General features: G+C 35.3%; 1 protein-coding gene and 1 long non-coding RNA gene across 5 annotated transcripts in view; both read right to left on the minus strand.

Moving 5' to 3' along the window:
• Positions 1-19,672, minus strand: part of LOC126910817 (uncharacterized) — a 289,873-nt gene that overhangs the window by 134,284 nt on the left and 135,917 nt on the right. The window lies entirely within an intron of this gene.
• Positions 933-19,450, minus strand: LOC118273317 (serine-protein kinase ATM). 4 transcript variants are annotated; one of them, XM_035590216.2, is made up of 36 exons: positions 19,263-19,450; positions 18,696-19,162; positions 18,509-18,605; positions 17,941-18,105; positions 17,303-17,532; positions 17,126-17,224; positions 16,780-17,016; positions 16,448-16,572; positions 15,639-15,869; positions 14,330-15,432; positions 13,482-13,900; positions 12,675-13,133; positions 12,076-12,405; positions 11,087-11,646; positions 10,840-11,011; positions 10,291-10,531; positions 9,690-9,937; positions 9,336-9,607; positions 9,058-9,265; positions 8,691-8,982; positions 8,061-8,531; positions 7,513-7,714; positions 7,007-7,169; positions 6,512-6,621; positions 6,318-6,425; positions 5,670-5,899; positions 5,234-5,461; positions 4,791-4,949; positions 4,147-4,253; positions 3,568-3,684; positions 3,080-3,199; positions 2,578-2,759; positions 2,013-2,119; positions 1,783-1,897; positions 1,478-1,629; positions 933-1,230 (listed from the first exon to the last, which is right to left on the minus strand). In XM_035590216.2, exons 2-36 carry the CDS (start codon positions 18,894-18,896, stop codon positions 1,043-1,045), a joined length of 8,448 nt encoding a protein of 2,815 aa, XP_035446109.2. In that variant the 5' UTR covers positions 18,897-19,162; positions 19,263-19,450; the 3' UTR covers positions 933-1,042. The 4 variants fall into 4 exon arrangements, with proteins under 4 accessions (XP_035446109.2, XP_035446110.2, XP_050550338.1 ...); XM_035590217.2 differs by having other exon boundaries at positions 19,259-19,450; XM_050694381.1 differs by having other exon boundaries at positions 19,238-19,450.

Here is a 19,672-nt window from a genome sequence, read left to right on the forward strand (position 1 = left end):
AGTTACGTAGTGAATATCAAGAGGATGAGACCATACAACCGTTCTGTCGTGATCTACTTTGCCAGTGACAGTCTGCCCTTCAGGGCACCCTGAAACTACTGTCCAGTTTGGACCTGAAATATGCAAAATACTTGACTTAAACTAATACCTTCGCACATATTTCCATTAACTAATAATTACGTAATCCAGACGAATAGTTACCGGCTTGAAAAGAGTAACGACAAAATAAAGATGTATCTTGAAAATTTGACGCACACTGTAGTTGCCCTAGTATATGCAATTCTGCCATGAGAAATCATTAATAGTAAATAAAGAAAGCACAACAATTGCTTTTAAATGCAACATTTATCGAGAATTCGAAATTCTCACATTTTTGTTGTTAAGCTTCGTTACCATGGTAACGCAATTTTCAACAAACTGACAGATGTTTGACAATTCACCGAAAGTTGCCATACTTCATGTTTGTTGCATAAAATAGAAAAGATCCTTGTCTGTAAATACTGTTTTTTTCTTTTATAAGTTAGACCGGTACTTATATGGTACGTAACGCATTCTATGTTAGTTACATAAGGATAAGAATTATCAATAATTCTCATCACCATCTCATCATCATTATAATTATGGACACTATAATGTAAGACTGAACAATTTAAGTCTAGTTTGTCGACCTAATACAATAATTTACTTTACTATTGTGTACACTGGATATTGCGCATTTCTTGTGAGTGTGCGATCCGGCCAATGAAATTACATGTATTAAACCATAGGTGGGACAAAATTCTAAAAAGTACACTCGGGGTGGCGATTATGGTAACGAACAGTTGGTTAAGATATTTTGAACATATTTTCTTTTTTATTTCTATTTTGAGATTATTGCCAGTTCCGATGATCTTGTGAAAAAACTAAAATTGACGTTAAAATAAAACAAAAAGTAAGAGAATAAAAACTGATCATTTATTTTCATTGTATTACAATTAATTATTATTGAATCACAGATACAATTAGATGAAACAATTAACAATAAAATAAGACACAATAACGATTACAAATAGGGTTGCCAGCCGTGGAAGAGGCGGCACAAATTGAATGGGTCTGTGGCGATATGTAGAAGGCGCGCAACTTGGCCTGCCACAGCCACGCCGCCCGCCACTCCGTCCTCAGTTCCACTGAGCTTGCTCGTCACCACCAGCAGCGCTCGCTTTGCTAGGCCACTGGGAGTGCCGGTATCACCTGGACAAATAGATGTCAACATGTATTAAATTATTTATTTATATTTAGCTGTGGTCGTCCCATTCCAGGGCAAAGGCCTCCCTACCTAAAAGAAATTAATTATGTTTAAAAAAGACCATGGGGTTATTATAGGATTGGCAACGCGTAGGATATGCCACTTTACATTGTCTGCTTTGCTGACTGCTTTGGATTAATTAGACCGCAATTGTAAAAACCTTTAAATATTTTAACATTTTTAAATACTTACAGACTGCACTGGTATTTCTGCTTGAAGTAGGAGCATTTTGTTGGGCAGTTTTAACTGACCACGAGTACAGTGGATCACATAATAAAACTTCTAATATTGTCAACAAGGTCTCTTGATTATCCCGGAGTAGTTGCATCGTTTTTTCGCAGCACCTATAGAGAAACAGAAGATTACAAATGACACAGGTTCAAAAAAATTTACATATTTTTTACCTGCTACTGTTGAAAAATAATGTAGTTTTTAATAAAATACATTTATTGTAATGCCAACTTTAGCGTACTTATTTAAATAAGTATGGAATTTACCTTCTAAATATTCCTTCTGTGCCGCTGCATCCGAAGCCGGCGATGATATCGCGGGTCAATCGGAACGGTACAGTCTCAGGAGTGCGCAATGTCTTGCCTTGGTCGAAAGCAATGCCTGCAAATATTTCCATAGAATTAAAACTTGTTTTATAACTAACATAAATAATAAAAATAAGTAGTTTATTTTTGTTAATAGTGAATGATAATAATTCACTTCTAATTTTAATTACCTAAATCAATATGAACCACTTCAGCCGTCCTTCTGTCGATTAAAATGTTGTACACGTGTCGATCCCCGAGTCCCAGGATGTAGCCAACCATGGAAGAGGTCGCAACACTAGATAAAAAGAAAACAGTTCAGTTTAAATTAACATTGAATCACGATTTTCGAGGCTAGTTCAACTAAGAGATTATTTTTTGCGATATTTTGTTATACATATACATCATTTGATAGAGAAAAAATCGGTGATTCCGAATATGTATATAAATCAATATCGCAAAAAATGTCGCTTAGATCAATTAGCCTTTCAACCATCGAATGATGATAACAAGACACTTCTTTGTGTATTAACACCTAGTTACATACTACACTAATAGCCGAAAATTTTGAGTTAGTTACACGTCTGTTACAGTGATGATTTAAAAAAAAGTAAATTGTAACAGACGTAATTCATTAGAGGCCTTAATTATTAGGCCTTAACCCTTAATGAGAATACCACTAGTCCAAGATAAGTGGTCACACTCCTAATCCAAGATAAGCTGCGAGATGCTTTAAAAAAAGTCAATCACACATACCTCTTGGTGTAAGCCAATCTCCTTTCGTACCACGTGACCGGATCAAGGTACTGTTCAGTGAAGAAATAGTGGAACACTGGCTTGAAGGACTGCATAATCTTATTGTACACATTCAACTTCGATTCGTGGCTGTCGTTCGCAGATTCAATCATTTTACTACGAGCCGCGTCACATGAAATGTCCTGTTAAACAAAGGATTAAAGTGTTGTTTAAGAAAAAAATCAAAAAAAAAAGTTTATCTGAAATACAATTATGTACTATGCTATAATGTATAACTGCTAACATAAAAAGTATCCCATCACTCAAGTCAGCTCATATCCTGTTGGAAATATCATAAAAATCCGTTTAGTAGTTTCAGCATGATTGATGGACAAACATTCAAACAAACAAACTTTCACATTTATAATATTAGTGTGATTCTTTACAAATAATAAAAAGCTTGAGCACTTAATTATGCTTTTTAAGTATCTTAAAATAAAGTAGAAATTGTTTTGACTTATACCTGAGGCCTGTAACGTGCATGGGCACCGCTATTTTTTTCCAAGCCAACAAGATACATGCCCATGGGAATTGTGCCCTCACACCATTCTAAAACTCCAGACAGTCGGGACATGGGCACCACCTGTAAACATACATATATTATAACAATGTAAAAATATTTATGAAATATACGATCATCGCTCTGCGCAATTAAATTCGCATATCATTTTCCACAAAAAATCTTAAGATAGATAAAAAAAATATTGTTACCAATTAAAATACGGACGAGTTTAGCAGTGACTAAAATCACATCATATCACATCAACAGCCTATTAGTGGTCACTTCTGACCATTGCCTCTTCTCGCACGGAAAAGGTTAATGTTAACGTTATGCATTAATCACCAGGTTTGCTTAATACTCGCTTAATAATTTTGTATATTGTATATACAAAATAATGAAAGCATATCAGTAAACAAGTAACTACATGAAAAGATCCGAGAACATCTCACCTTGTAGGTCCTAATAAGAAGTTTATTTTTATTAGTCACGGGATTTTTCTCCAGTAAAGTGTTAACAATAGTGAATACTTGTTGCATTACTGCATCTTGTTTCAGATCATCTCCACCCTGCAAGAAATTAATTATTATTATTATTTAATATAAAAGTGTGGGAGAGCCATGCTTCGGCACGTATAGGCCGGCTCGACCGGCGCGATACTACGGCCTCACAGAAAAACGTGAAACAGCGCTTGCGTTGTTTTGTGTGTGGAGTGAGGTCGCCAGAGGCCCAACTATCCCCCTTCCCAATCTCCCCAATCCCCGATTCCCCAACAATGCTGAAATTCTTAACCCACCAAAGGGTGGCAACGCTCTTGTAGTGCCTCTGATGCTAAGGTTGTCCATGGGCGGCGACGATTGCTTGCCATCAGGTGATCCGTCTGATCGTTTACCGGCTTATACCATAAAAAAATAAACTATTAGCTTAGTATATCAGCCACCGATTGAGTGGCAAACACAAACGTTAATGAATCGTACATTGAAGACACGAGTCTCTTTGAACTTTGTTTATAAGTACGAAAATCGCTTTACCTTTATCAATATGATATTATTTTTTCCATTTTCATCTTTGCAGTTTATCTTCTTAGGACAGTTCACGCCGCCAACCAGCTCGAAGTAGTTATCAAATGCATGCAGAGCTGAAAAATAAGAAATGTATTACTATTTTTTAATTGATTGTGAAAAGATAATTGGTCTTTTCAAAAATCACCCCTAAACCATTTATTTTTTTATTATATGAGTTACTTTGCAAGAGGGCACTAAAATTTCATCCGTTATATTTAGCTGTCACTTACAGATTGATAAAACACAGTAGTCTATGTCGTTAAGTGTTAACTATCTTAGTGATTAGAGGTTCCATAAAATTTTATAGACGTTTGTGAAAGCGTTCTTGAAGTTTTGCAAAATCTATACTAATGCCTATATATAAAGCTATTGTTTGTTTGAACGCATTAATCTCCGGAACTACTGGTATGATCAGAATAATTATAAATTTTTTGTTGGATAGTCCATTTATTGAGGAAGGCTATAGGCTATAAAACATCACGCTACAATCAATAGGAACCAGGCAGAGCGGGTGAAATCGCGCGAAATTGCCTAGTGTAAGAATAAATTTAGTCAACTGAGCAAACAAAGCAGAATTTTATCAAAGAAAGACGATGACAATATTGCCTTACTGGGTATATCCCTATAGTTGCAGTGTTTGTCGATGGGCAGAGTGACCGTGGGCACGGCGACTGAGCGCAAACTGCGCAGCTTGTGTATGTTCTCCGCGCTAGGAATCGACTGCTTCTTCTGTTTCGACGTCGGCACGTAGTTAGCGAAGCTTATTATAGCTGGGAAAAACAAATATTTGGTTGTTATACGGAGGTAATATAGATTTTAGTAGTAGTAAAACAAACTCGTACTAAGCCCTCAGGTCATAATTATATTGATTTGGATAACTTAATGTCTTTTTTATATTTCTTTTGGTAATTAAATTTTGCTTACGAGATTATTATCCTTTTTTAAAACACTGATATGGTTTATAAAGTCTTTAATTACCAGAAATTGGTGTCCACTTAGCCAAATCCCTAAAATATAAAATAATAGCATTGTTGATCAAAACTAAGTTACTTACCATCACACATCTTCTCCATTTGCGTGATCATAACATTGAGTTGTTCGCTGCGCGTGCGCAGTCCGTGTACGAGCGCCTGCGCGGCCAGTACCCGCGGCTGTTGTTCCCGGCCCCGCCCACTCGCGGCGCCACGCCCACTCGCGTTCAATATCACGTTGTCCTTGTCGGAATTCTTTATTCCAAAAAGGATAGGCAATGTGTGGTGGGGATGGTCAACTGCACATCGTACTGTAAAAAGAAAGCCATGAAACATAATTTACAAAGTGTCGATAATATCTTTAGCTCAAATTGGTAATATTGCTACGCTATTGTAATTTAAAAACAAAACGAGTATCTCAATGCTCATCTCATGACCGATAAAAATCTTTAAAATAATACTTAATGCATTGAAAACATGGCTGAATATTAAATGAAAAGATTTTACATGAGTACATACTTATGATATTCTTCAAGATCGTAATGAATGGCGTATCTTCATCAGTGAGCCTCGGCGTGAGTTGCGGTAGTACGGTGACGAATTTCCAAGAAGGTATCATGTTCAGAAGGTCTTCAAACTTTTCCTTCCCAGCGTCAAATTCAAAGTCCTGGTTGGCCAACCACAGGGATATCACACGAAACACTGACAAATTATTCTCATCACACTGCTTTAATGACAGCAGATAATATCTGTAAAGATTTAACTTGATTATTTCTTATCTTTTTTATAAACTAAAACTTATGTAAATAGCTGTTCACAATCAGTCAAATTCAATACTTTTTGCTTCAAAACCGTGCGGTTTTGAAGCAACCGTTCAACGCAAAGCAAGCTCATACTAAGGGTGCCCTTAGTACGAGTTTGCTTTACGTGTGAACGAACACGAAACGAGAGGGCTCTCGGCGCTCTGATTGGTTGGTTTATTCGAGGTGGCCAATCAGAGCGCTGAACGCGCTATCTTTTTGATTACTTTAAACGTAAAGCAAAGTTCATACTAAGGGTGTGCACTACACTATCGGTAGTGTGACTATTTTTGAAATCCAAATAATATAAGTTTTTAACTGAAGCATTTACCGAATTATACACTACAACTACACAAATAAATCTTACCTCATAGCTAACTGCAAGAAGTTATCTTTCTCTACTTGGGCGTTTGCGATTTCAGCTTCATCAAGTTCTTTAAACTTTCTATTCGTTAGTAAAGCTTTGCCTTCCTCTCTGAAATAAATAATTAAAGATTGAGTAACGAATAGAAAAAGTATTTATATCATTAATATTTTGCTTATACATAGTCATCTACTTACTTTGTGAGCGACTTGAGAGATTTGTTGCCTAAAGACGAGGCCGTGCCTTTCATATTTTCTAAGCATTTGACTCTGTTCTCGTATGTTGAAGAGCTCATGTAAGCTACCACCTAAAACGAAATTTAATTTAATTTAAAAATATCCGTATTGATAATATTGTGTACGAAAGTATGTCTAATATCACTGAACTTCTGGATCTTTTGTTAATTTATTTAAAAAATCGCTACAAGCTAAATTAACTAAAAATCACCGCTTTTCGTCTCTGGAGCGTGCGCGTGATGAAGAGTCCCTCTGTGACTCGAAACTAGTAGAGCTTTTCTCTATGAATGTACGTGACTAAACCGTGTTTTTTGTTAATTTAGGATGCCTCACGATAGTTATTATAAAAATATAGCTACAGCCTACAAGCAACGTTGTCATCAAATGATATGGGTGGAAAATAAAAGATACAATGAAAATTAAGTAATGTAGCCATATACATTTTAAAATAAATACCTGTTTGTACTCAGCGTCGGCAAACTTTGCAATATCGTAATAGACTTTCAGTCTAACTTCGATATTTTCACTTCCTAGTACTTGGAGACTTTTCTGCAAATATTTGTGTATTATTTCACGAGGGTTGTCGCGTTTCGATTCGGCCATCCAAAGGGCGTAGCGGCTGAAATATAACACGATTACATTTTATAATAGCCGAAGGAGTACATAAATGTTTCTTGTGTCGAGCGCGTTTTTTAAAGGTTTCAGTACTGTTATGTCATTGGGTGATTTTACAAACATTAACATTCCACGTCACGCCCATATAAACCCGCGAAATATTACACAGTAGCTAGTCGCACGTTTACAGAGTCAGCCGTGCATACAGAAGGGTAAATAGATGTTTTCTATTAGGCCCTATGCAGTAAAATTCTTGCCATTTTTCACAAATCTTTGGCACAATTTTAAAAGTACCATAAAACCATTTTTTCGTCAATTATGTACTGCAATAAAGAAATACAATTTACCGTAAAGACGTAGCTGCAAGTTTAGCGTCGAGCGTGTGATTGGTGACAATATTGCGGAGGAGAGACAGCGCTATCTCCTTGTGGCCCTTAGCCCATGCTATCTCGCTCTCCACCAGAGTTACATCTTCAGACACCTTGCATTTCTTGGCGACTGCTAGCAAGCGCTGTGCCATCTGTACCCTACGGTTGTTTAGGGCCATTTCTGGAAGAATAAGACATTTACGAATTATATTCACTGAAATTAAGTGATATTTTAAAATTAAATAATAACCATAAAGCAAGTGAAAAAAAGATGCCATAATGTGATTGCACTGTGACATAAAACGGCCCTGTCCAATGATATTGTAATATAGTAAGATGTTGATAGGTTATAAGCGCTCAGAAAGTGGCACATTAAAATGTAGACAATTGGCAACATTTTTGTAGTATGGGACCGCTAGATGGCTCTATGCTATGTGTCCGCGCTCCCCGTAGTGTCACGCTTTATGTTAAAGGGAAATCCATTTATGACATCTCTTCTATGTATTTGCTTCATGATAATAACTTACGCGCATACTGTATCTGTAGCGACACAATTTCGTTCAGCTTGTCGCTGTAAGACTTGGCAGCGTGCTCCAGTATCAGCACCCGCTGCGAGGACAACGCCTCGATGTGCTTGAAGTCAATGAACGGCGGCAAGTTCTCCACGTCCCACTGCCGCAGTAACTCTGACACTTCACTACGATTCATCCTCACAGAGAAATAATCCTCAATATCGTTAAATATATGAAGTTTCTCCAAAACTTTATATATATTCTGACAGTTTTCCATGTTCAAGTTATGGCACAATCTTGATACTGCTAACTTCGCTTTGTTCAAAGGTACCATTAGTTTATTTTCAAATTCAGGAGTAGTTTGGACGTTCAGGCAGCTCTTGAGACAAGCGTATTGGAACGCTTTCACCACAGAGTTTGGGTTGCAATTGGCTTGCTTGTGTTTTTCCGATAATTCTCTTGTGTCAACAAAATGGCTCCAGTCACCTGAATCAAAAAATATATAATTATTTTTAGATAGATATTTAATTAACACATTGAACGCCGTGGTTGTCACCGGTGACCGACGTTAGCGGAGGATTTGCCTTCAAGTTTTTTATTGGCAGTCAAAGACTTAAGTATGTTGCAAAATGTATGAAAACTCACCTAAAAACGCCAAGCATTCGTATCTGAAATCATTCAACTGGTCGTTCTCCGGTAGAGATTTGATGTAGCTTAGTGCAAGATGATGCATGCCAGACTTGTGCAGTGACTTTACTACGCCGTAGTGTAGGTCCTGGTCGGGCTGCCCGCCACAAGATAGAGCTATATCGTGCATCAGTAGTGCGTCAGTGAACTGCCCCGTGTTTATAAGATGTTTCCGCTTTTCATTCTCCATTGTTAGATGCTCAGTACCACATCCTTCGATTGCATCTACTTCTCCGATGGACACGTAGCACTGTTTTGAGAAATTCATTATTTAGAAGCCGTAAAAAAGACAAACTAAAGCTACATACTTGAATATTGAGTTTACCGTTCTAAATATTCTCTGTAGATTATCCCCGCCAGCTAGTCTAGAGGTGGCCTCTGGCGAGTTTGGCGAAATGCCGTCATTTTGAAAGACGGCCCAAAGTTCTCCATAGTAAACTGCCGCCCAGTTCTGATCAACTACTGCCGCGGCCCACGCCACTTTATCGTAATCGAGTTGTAGGAAATTTAGCCTCTTTATTGCATTTCCAGGCCTATAACAAAAGGAAAATTTAGTTAATTCAAGAAAACTGATTGTTAGTAAGGAATGTAAATTATACTTGCCTTGTCTGCGCGTACTTTTTTTGTATACGTACAAAATCAACGATTTCGAGCATGTATTGAATAATAGTTTTGTAGCCATGCGTCACTGTGCCATCTGTCCTGGCATTGAAGTTACTGTCTCCACTGTTCTCCAACTTTTCGTCAAAGGTTTGTTCCCAAATGTTATTGAAGAATTTCTTTATGTGATCACTGATAGCTTTGATATGTCTGTCAGTAAGCCCTTGCAGGAGTAGGCCGACAAGGGCCGGTAATATCTTGCGACATAGACGCGGCTGAAACATTCATGTTTTTGTTTATACGTATATCTACATCTACACACAATTATACAAATAAAATATAGGCAAATAAACTCACCTTCAACGCGCAAACTCGCCTTAAATTGTTCACATAATTGGTTGACGAATGAACGAACTGTAAAAGCGTGCACGTGACCTCTTTCAACCAATCAGCGTTATCTTTAGTTAGGAGGGTATTGAGGAATACTCCATCAGGATTGGATAAACAGTACTCTTCAAACGCCATGCTGTCACTCACGGTATCCAGAAGACTTTGTTTCTCAGACGCAAATGGTTTTAATACATCTCTGTCGACTTCTTCCAAATCTGGAAACAGTTTTAAATTGAAAGATAGGTAGCTAGCTAACTAGAAAGCTGTCAAAATGGAACAAAATGGTGTAAGTATACTGTAGCTTCGTTTAGCGGGTTTCACATTAGTGATGTTATCAGTAACCTTAGTATGAGTTTGCGTTATGTTTAAAGTAATCGAAACGAGAATGCGTTCTGATTGGTTGGTTTACGCGTGAGCGCGCCGAACGCGCTCTCGTTTCAATTATTTTAAACGTAAAGCAAACTCATAATAAGGGTACTGATCATTTTGTTTTTCGAATAAAAGTCGTAATCGAAAAGATTGAGATCATATACCTATTGGATTTAACTTTAATAACAGTCCCACATACCTGGAATATCATCAACATGCAAGAACTTCAACAGATCATGCATAGTCTCGGCTATTTCATCAGTAACATTGGGGTCTTCATCAAAGAAGACTTCCAGTAGTGCTTTCCCTACAACTTGCATAAAGTACCGAGTGGCATTGGCCGCCATAATATGAGTTGTGTCGGCTGGTGGTACTGTCACTAACGTCTTTAAATCATAAGAGCTGATCTCCGATAGACAGTTGCATGCTTCCACTACAGTCTGTAAATATTCATTTTAGAGTTGTAATAAGAAAAACATAACTGAATCTCTCTCTCTCTCTCTCTCTCTCTTTCCTATCTCTCTCTCTCTCTCTCTCTCTTTCTCTCTCTCTCTCTCTCTCTCTTTCCTTCTCTTACTCTTATTTTTTCTCTCTCTTTCTCAAGTCTCCTGCGGCGGCGCTCTGCAATCTGGCGCCCTAAGCGCATGTCTAGCTTGTCTTACAGATAATAGGGCACTGGGCATTACCTACTTGTTTTACACCTTGAAAGATGTCTGCAATTAATATAATTAAGAACAAAATATAATACCTTATCATCGTGATTGGATTTCAGTATGTTACAGAGTGACTGTACGATCTGATGTATGATACTCGTCTCGCAGTCTTCGGAAAACGTTTTAGATCCGAAATCGTCATACAAGCTACGTATGTGTTCTTTGTTACAGCTTAAAAATTGACGAAGTTTTAACAAAGTTTCATGGCTGAAAACAAAAAAGAACAAGTTCTATTTTTTATGTAATATATTTTATATTATTATCTATAGGATTCAAACGTACCTGGGCCGATTCAAACTCATTTTATGAGTTTTTAACTTTTCTTTGAATATCGCTGGATTAGCACATCGGACAAAGTCATCATCTTGCGACATTGATGATATAAAATCTACAACATCTTCGCTATCATGCAAATAACTCCTCATTTTAACAACCAGATCATTTAAGAATGCTGTGCACTGCACTTCGTAGTCCGATTCTTTTTTAATTATCAATGCTGGTAACAATTCTAACAGAGACTTTTGCATAAGTGGCGCTTTTTCTGGTAACAAGTATCTCAGGACTAGGTTTAAACCATCAATGTACGCTTTCATTTCTCTTTTGTCGCTACAGTGTTTAATAGCTTGAGTGAAACTGTTGCAAACAAAGTTACACATGAACGCGTCGGAAGGGTACCCTAACGGTATATTCTTTATAAAAGTAACATATGCGTGAAGGGCCAATATTTTCAGTTCAAATATATTCTCTTGAGTAACAGCTTTCCATAGTTCGAAGAGAATTTTGAATATTGTTACTGTCTGGTCTTTACAAAGATATTGTAGTACGTTTCCATCTGTGAGATGCTGAAATAAAAAGACAACATTAGTGGCGACATTTTGTACATTATCTTCTTTTTCATTTATTCGTCAAAGGGATACCAAGGGTAGACCTTGTAGCCTGTCTGGGTGCACTAAATACACTTTTTAAGGGGGAGAAATTATCTAATGACTTCTCCCGCCTTGAGCGAGGCGAGAGGGAGTGTCAGACTCTTACAGACTGAAAACCACCCACTTCCTACTCCTGCTTTTAAAGCCTGCTAAATAAGAGCTAGGTAGCCCGCAGCTCTGGGGTCTAAATACCCTGGTATCTACAATTTTGTATAGCTATTCATGAAGTTACCGCGCGAATTATTTTTCTACCCTAAATCTGCTCGGATGCCCTATTCACTCTCTGTACTAAAGAAGATATTTATCCTACAGATGACAATTGTAATCTTATTCTTCTATACTCACCTCAAAATATTTCAGAATAGCAGAGAAAATCCTCTTTGGATAATACAACTCTTGATTCCGTTTCGGTAATTTGACTTGAAATATTTGCTCAGCTTCTTCGGTGTCACTCATATGCATAGTTACCAGCAGCAACAACTCCCCAACATTCTCAACAAAGAGGTTACTCCAACTTTCATTTTCTAAAATCTCACCCATCATTTGAAACATTTTGTTCGCATTGTTCTTTGATTTTCTAAAAGCGTCTCTATTCCGTGGGTCGGTGAAGTCAATGTTGTATTGCGCACTGACGATATAAGGCATGCATAATGCCATTAAATTGGAGAAGCAAGTCTGTAAATACAAAAACAATGTGCTTAATGTATTCCTTTTAAGTAAGTATATTTACTAAGTTATTTTAGGTAATTCAAAGAAAAGTTTAAGTTAAAAAAATCCAGTCTCAGACTTTAGCTGACTTGCCACTTTACCAGATTATTATATTATTATACTTAACATATACTAATATCACAAAGAGGAATGATTTAATTCTATGTTTGCATTGAATAGGCTCAAAAACTCACAGGTCAATGTTAATAATAAGTTTACTTTCAGAAAATACATACCTCAAGGACCTTTTCAGCAGATTTATTTTGTTTCGATGCAACTTTCTTCAAGACTTCACTATTTTTAACATTCCCGCCTTGCCGCCATAATATCTCTCCGCTAACAAGCCACTTCATATGTCGCTCAATAAAACTGTCCATACTATCGAACCCAAGTAAATATACCGGGAAATCTTTTACCTCATTGTTTTTAGTAAACCAAAAATGTATAAGAGATAGAATATTGTTATTTAAGTATGTTTGTAGGTCTTTTATGCCCACAGAATTGAGGATGGTTTTTAAAACTTTGGTGACCAAATGTTTATCTAATGACTTGAGTTTCTGCAAGTGTATCACTTGAAGTATGACGCTTAGTGTGGAAGATTGTTTAGATTGCGCCAGTGCAACGAATGCGTGCAGTACTGTGGCAGTTCTATTGGCTGACTCGTCTTTTAATATCGACTCTTTCCTCGATGATACCTGAAATAAGTAAATGTAATTAAAAATTCGGATCACTTCTGACAATTGCGCTATTGTAATCATAACCATACAATATTATCTGGTCTAGTCTAGAATAAATAGAATTAAAGTGTCTGTTTGCAATATTGATGTAACCCTTTTTTCTGTCTGTCAGTTTGTTCCAGGTAATATTTGAAATGGCTGGGCCAATTTTGACAGGACTTTTATTGGATAGCTGATATACTAAGGAGTAATTTAAACAATTATTTTATTTTAGAAAACAGAAAGTGCGTCATCCCTAGTAAATTAATTTATAACAGACAAGGTTTTAATTCAGTTTGTGTTTTTGCTACCAACACCAATACTTACATCAGTTAAAAATATATCCAATAATTGCACTGCAAACGCATCAATATCGTCTTCAGAGAAATTGTTAATTAATTTCAATAGGTAACAGCAGTGGAGGCGAATACTATGAACACTGCTTTTCATCTTGTTCATACAAGCTTCTTCAAAACTATCGCCAATGTCCATAGACTGCTGACGATTCATTATCACAATCTTTGTAACACATTCGTATATTAAAGCGGCTACTTTCGGTGGGTAGTACATATTGTCACAAAGCTGCAAGTAACTCTTAATCATGATCAAACAATTCTTCCTCATGTCACTACTGTCCACACATAGAGGATCCATGATTTTCAAGAGTACTCTAAGTATTTGATATGAAACTTTGGAGTTTTTGTACATCTTCTGGCATATGTGCTGCATTAAGGTGAATATTAGACCTGGAACATGATTATTGCCTCATTAATATAAGTTATTTACTAATGCCTTAATAATTATATTATAACTTTCGTGAGACATAAATACTAAATTAATTATTATGGCTGTCGGTTTACCCACGTAACTGTTTAACAAGGAACTCGTCTAGTTTTAGGCCATGCTAGAGCGCGCTGCAATTGTTGCGGACTATTACTGCTAGCATTGTGTGTCGCGAAGAATGATGAATGAATATGAGCCTCTTGAAACTAGTCGAGTTCCTCGTCAAACAGTTACATATTGCTTAATTAATAAGTAGTAAGTACAAGTAACAAAGGACAGCTCTACGAAGAGACGAATAGAAGGAAGGTAGGGAGGCCTGCAGTGGAACGACCATGGCTAAAAATAAATAAAATAAAGTAAGTACAAGAAACACATAGAATTATATAGCTTACCTAAAGGAGGACTTTCAACTTTAGAGTCTATCAACAACTCTATGCATTGAAATATACACGGAATATCATATTTAAAATTGTAGATATTTTCATCCAGTATCAACTTCAGTAATTCTTCCCGATACTCAGATTCCTGTGTGCAGTACGCAGCGAGTAACAAGAAACAATTATGTTTTAAAGTATTCATATTAATGTCGTCTTGGTCTCCATCAATAATAATGTCGCATTCATCAAATTTAACTTCAATATTCAATATGTTATTGATTGTATGGAACAGATCTGCGTCGATACTGGCACGTAGCATCCTTGACAACACAGGATTTAAGTCTGTGACTAAAAGTTCTCTCAATAACTCAAGAGGTTTCAATTTACACGATATCTGGGAGTTACTCTCTAATAAACTATTCAGAGATATGCTCATTCGAGTCAAAGTAGTTGTCAGTAAGGTACACAACTCACTACATTCAATATCATTTTGAGATTTTAAATTGTACTTTAAGAGCCTTTCAAGGTATAGTAAGCTTATACTAGCCAGCTTCAGGCATTCTACCAAATCTGTCTCAGTTTGCAACTGTCGCGCATTATTCGCAACTAAAACTCTCCTAAGATACTCATGTACTTGGACCTCAATATCACAAACTGTACCAATGTGTTCATATTTTATCACTGGTTCTAAACATTTTATTGAATTTTGAATCTCAAATTCACTGAATAAGATACATTTTTCTGTGTTATTGTAGAGTATATTACGTAAATTATCGAACTCTGTTTCAGCAGCTCCAATAGTATGGAATGCAATATTTTCGCTGGCGACTAATCTGAATAATAGTTCAGATATTTCTGGGACGAATGAAGAAGGAGTTTCATTGAATGTGAGCCATGATAAACACTTGACTCTGAAGTCATCCACACTACATTTGCTGTAGAATTTGTGGAAGGTATCACATAATGTTTGTACACTGTTGTTGGTGATCGGCATATCGTTTGAAAGGTAGAGCTTTATCAGGTGTAGAGCGTCTGCGTACTCCAATACATTGGAATGTAATAAATGTTGCATAGTCACGTGTATTGCTTTGTGAGATGGAGTCACTGAGGTGCAATTTCTGAAACACAAATTAAATGGAAATTTATATATGCTCGTGTGTTGTTTGGTCACCAGCGCGATTTCGCAATTTCCAAAAACAGTAAAGGTAATACTATAGGAAATACCTAGATTTAGTTACTATTTATCTCTCTAGGTAGGTATATCTATTAAGTAATCATTAAACGTCTCTAAATGTGGCAATAAGTTTTCTAAGCATTAACTTACCTAACACAAGAGTTCCATAACGATACAGCAGCATTTTTAAATTCAGCATTTTTGTTTATAAATTCACTGGAGTTCTTCAGTACTAAGCAAGCTAACTGCTCAAATGTATTCCATTCCAAATTACTAGTGTTATTTGTTAGAAGTACTTGAAGAGCATTCAATAGTGACAGATAATCTTCCATAGATATGCTGGTAGCATACTTTTCTACATAAACATGCATGATTCCCAACCTAAAACAGCATACATTAAATAATCCAAAGCACACACGTCAAACTAGAGATAACCGGTATAAACTGACCTTTGAATATGCGGAAAAATCATTTAAAGCGGGACCATAATAAACTGGTTTTTTATACCTCGATAGTCAGCCGTGTTTTCAACATCATTAGGTACAAATTTAACTGCCACACTCAGAATCAGTTAATGATTACTTACGTCCTTAGCAATTGTTTTCGTAACAAAATCGTTACTACTTAAGGTATAGTTTAAATAACCATTAAATGTCTCTCGAGTATGGCAGTAAGTATATTAAATATTAATGATTCTAAATTAATAATCAAAGCGGGAAATATGTCATATTATAGCGATAGATAAAGAGATGTACTATATGGTTCATTTCTATCTATACAATGTAGGTATAATCAATTTATCTAGGCTTATCTAAGGGAACCATAGCATCATCCATCCAATAGCATACAGTTCAACATACCTGCTATCTACTGACCTTACATATGTATATGAATGTAATAATAATAGCAAAATAGAACAGTGTGATGAGAAACAGGAAACAAATGATCAGATTACTTACCATGGTACATGATTTTGTTGTAACTCATTCACAAGGTCACCAAATGTTTTGTTCTTGTTAATGCTCAATTTTAATCTTTTTGATACATTCTCATTGCAGTCGCTCCTTTGAGACAGTTCAAATATCTGTAATTAGATAAATAAGTATGTAAAAGGGTTACTTAAATAAATAAACATTATTAAAAATAAATAATAACTAGCACAACAGATATACATTCTAATCAGAAGAATCAGTCTAATTAGAAAAATAAAGCCTTTAATTTTGTTTAATGAATGAATTTGTTTTTGTACAATGATTATCATGATAATGATATCACATGCAAATGAATTTACCTGATAATGAACTGATGCAGCTAGATTATAAAAATGTGAAAATTGTTGAAAAATTCTATCATTTATTTTACGATTTTTCTGCCAATAGTTCACTTCTGAGCATATTATTTCCATTATACTGTTTGAGTACTTGGTCCATAGTTCCCAATTGTTTGCAAGACTTCCTTCTTCATTTTTTGTTCTGCCCAGAGGATGATGAAGTATTACCGTTAGGTACAAAAAGTTAAAAAATAAATTCTGCAAATAAAACAACTTAATATCAGATTCATACACATACATTCGATAAGTCGTCAGCTAAGGCTGACCCTAGGTTGAATATGTCAAAATAAATAAGTTTTCCTATTACCTTTTTCTTCTGATCCTTGTTTTGATCATAAAATTTCAATAACGAAGGCATTAGAGCTTCGGTAAATTGACACATGGTCAACCGATACTCACAAGATAACTGCAAATAGAAATTATTATTAAATTTTACTCACATGAAAAGAAATAATTGTATGTAGCCAATTAATTTTGAACATACCGTTTCTAGTAACAATGTAACAATTTCAATAACAACATCTTGTACTTTCTTATCATTTGAAATGTTTGAAAAGTACTCTTCTATTAAAGGCAGCGATTCCACAAGTGATCTGACAAATTGACAACTGTCCTTTCCACTTTTCATTACAAGCAGTACAAGTCTCAGTTTGGTGAAGGTGTCCAGTTTGTAATCATTTGAGGGACATGCATTGATACAAACATCCAAAAGCTCTGTAAAAGTTATAATATATTAAACTAGTCAACCCGCAAACTTTGTTTGGTCTTAGACATTTTTGAGTGCACCTTTTTTTCTAACATAAGAACCTTCTGCTTACAGATACCAACTGCACAAAAAAGAATTAGTGAAATCAGTTCCGCTGTTCTTGAGATTCGCTCTTAGCAACACATTTAGCAATTCATTTTTATATTATAGATATTTTGAAACAATTATTTTCATGTTTTAAAACAACTCATATTATCACTGGAGCCTAAATATTAAGCATGGTGTATATACATGTAAAAGATTGATATGCATTATATGCAACAAAATACTTTGATTACATGCATATGCAAATTATATCATCTGGTGTCTAATTATCACCTTTCGCTGAGTGAAGTCTTAATATATAAATATATTACCTTTCCATGTAGCTGGTGTGACATGATCCAAATAGTGTTCATAAGGTAGAAAATGTTTCAATAACAAGTTCAAATAACAGTCTCCAATAGCTCTCACCATGCGACTGTCTTTTAGTATGTACAGACACATCTCTACAATCTTATCAGTTTTAATATATGCTTTTCCTGAAATTATAATGTTTTGCTAGAGTTAATTAATAATGAACTGAACTAAGGAGTTCAAAGTCAAATCCCAATTATTAATTTCAAATAGACGAAGAAGGCACTTTTGAAAGTCACAGCTGATATTAATAAAACCGTCTGTTGGTCAGTCCTGTAGTGAGGTGTTTACATTCTTTTAAATTTACATAACAACATAGTCACGGTGCAGTTAAGATTTATACGTTTGTATTTGTTTTAGATAGATCAAAATATTTCTCGCTATTCCAGTTATTCTTAGGGCTATGAGTATGGCTTAATCCCTTAAGATTTAAAGACTCTATTCAATAATGGTAAAGAGAAAAAAAATGTTTACATAATTTATGATGAAATAGATTATTATTTAATTATAATATATATATAAAAGTACCTTTATTAGAGCCGGCCATGCATTGGTGCAATAAACTAGTACATAGTGGTCTTGTTGTGTTCTCATATGTTTTTGATGTCTCAAACTTTTCTATTTCCTAAACAAATAAAAATTTTGTAATCATGTAGTAGTAAGTCTGTTTTGTATGAATACTATGAATTTAAAATAAATAATAATCTTTACATACCTTTAGAATATATTCATTGATGTCATCAAATAGATTATTCCAAGTATATCCCCTCTTTTTGAGAGTATTATCAGTTAACAGAGAAGGCACTGAATTTCTAGTTAGAAATTCTTTTAAAATCTCTGCATTTTTCTTTCTTTCTGTTACACGAACGGATTTAAGGCCATTACTGGCTTCTTTAACTGATAGTTCTAGTTCCATAGCTCCTGTTTTCTTTTTTAACTTTCCAATGTGTTAAAATAATTCCGACAACTAGGAGTTAGATATGAATAAAATACATTTTTCTTATCCTTATAATTATGAATACGTTTCTGCGTTTGCTGGTTTAGCAAAACTTTTTTTATCAGGTATACAACAGTCACCGGGTAGACGATTTCCTTGCTTATACATGTATATAAAGTTCTACACACATGTCTCACCATCTGATCCTATACTTTTCTATAAAATAGTTACTTTTGACTTCTTACCTAGAAAAAAGAACATTTAAGCCACTTTATTATCAAGAAACCAATTTACTTGGACTTCTTAAACTCGAAACTTACAAACTTAAACAAAAACATTACCAACATGGTCATTTCTTACTATAAATTAGAACACAACAAATATAAGTCTAGATTATCAGATACTGCACTTTTCACTTATTGCCTACTATGTTCTATTTGATTATTAAACCAGTATCAATGAAAATTTCAGAATAATCGCAGAGTTGTTGACTTCCCTGATTGAAGAAATTCAAATTTTTAAGTTGAAGAAAACTGTCAATGTCATAATATGAAAAATGTCAAGTAACAAGAGAATCTTGTAAGGTCGTACTCTTTAAAAAATATTATATTATTGTCTTTGAAAACCATAAAAAAGAATCACTGAAATATTTGTAAGATAAAGATAATTTCTGAACTTTTGAATTAGGTATTATTAATCATAGGAAAAGGACCACCCAAGTACGGTAAGTTTTTGGAAACAATGCCTATTCTCTG

Source organism: Spodoptera frugiperda, chromosome 1 (assembly GCF_023101765.2).
Source record: "Spodoptera frugiperda isolate SF20-4 chromosome 1, AGI-APGP_CSIRO_Sfru_2.0, whole genome shotgun sequence".
NCBI lineage: Eukaryota > Metazoa > Arthropoda > Insecta > Lepidoptera > Noctuidae > Spodoptera > Spodoptera frugiperda.

Bases quoted from the DNA above. Each gene is read 5' to 3' on its own strand.
- LOC118273317 (XM_035590216.2), bottom strand. From the start codon at position 18,896: ATGGAACTAGAACTATCAGTTAAAGAAGCCAGTAATGGCCTTAAATCC. The intron at 3,685-4,146 runs GTAAAGCGATTT...AATTTCTTGCAG, and splicing joins ATAATATCATATTGATAAAG to GGTGGAGATGATCTGAAACA. The intron at 3,200-3,567 runs GTGAGATGTTCT...GTATGTTTACAG, and splicing joins TTCTTATTAGGACCTACAAG to GTGGTGCCCATGTCCCGACT.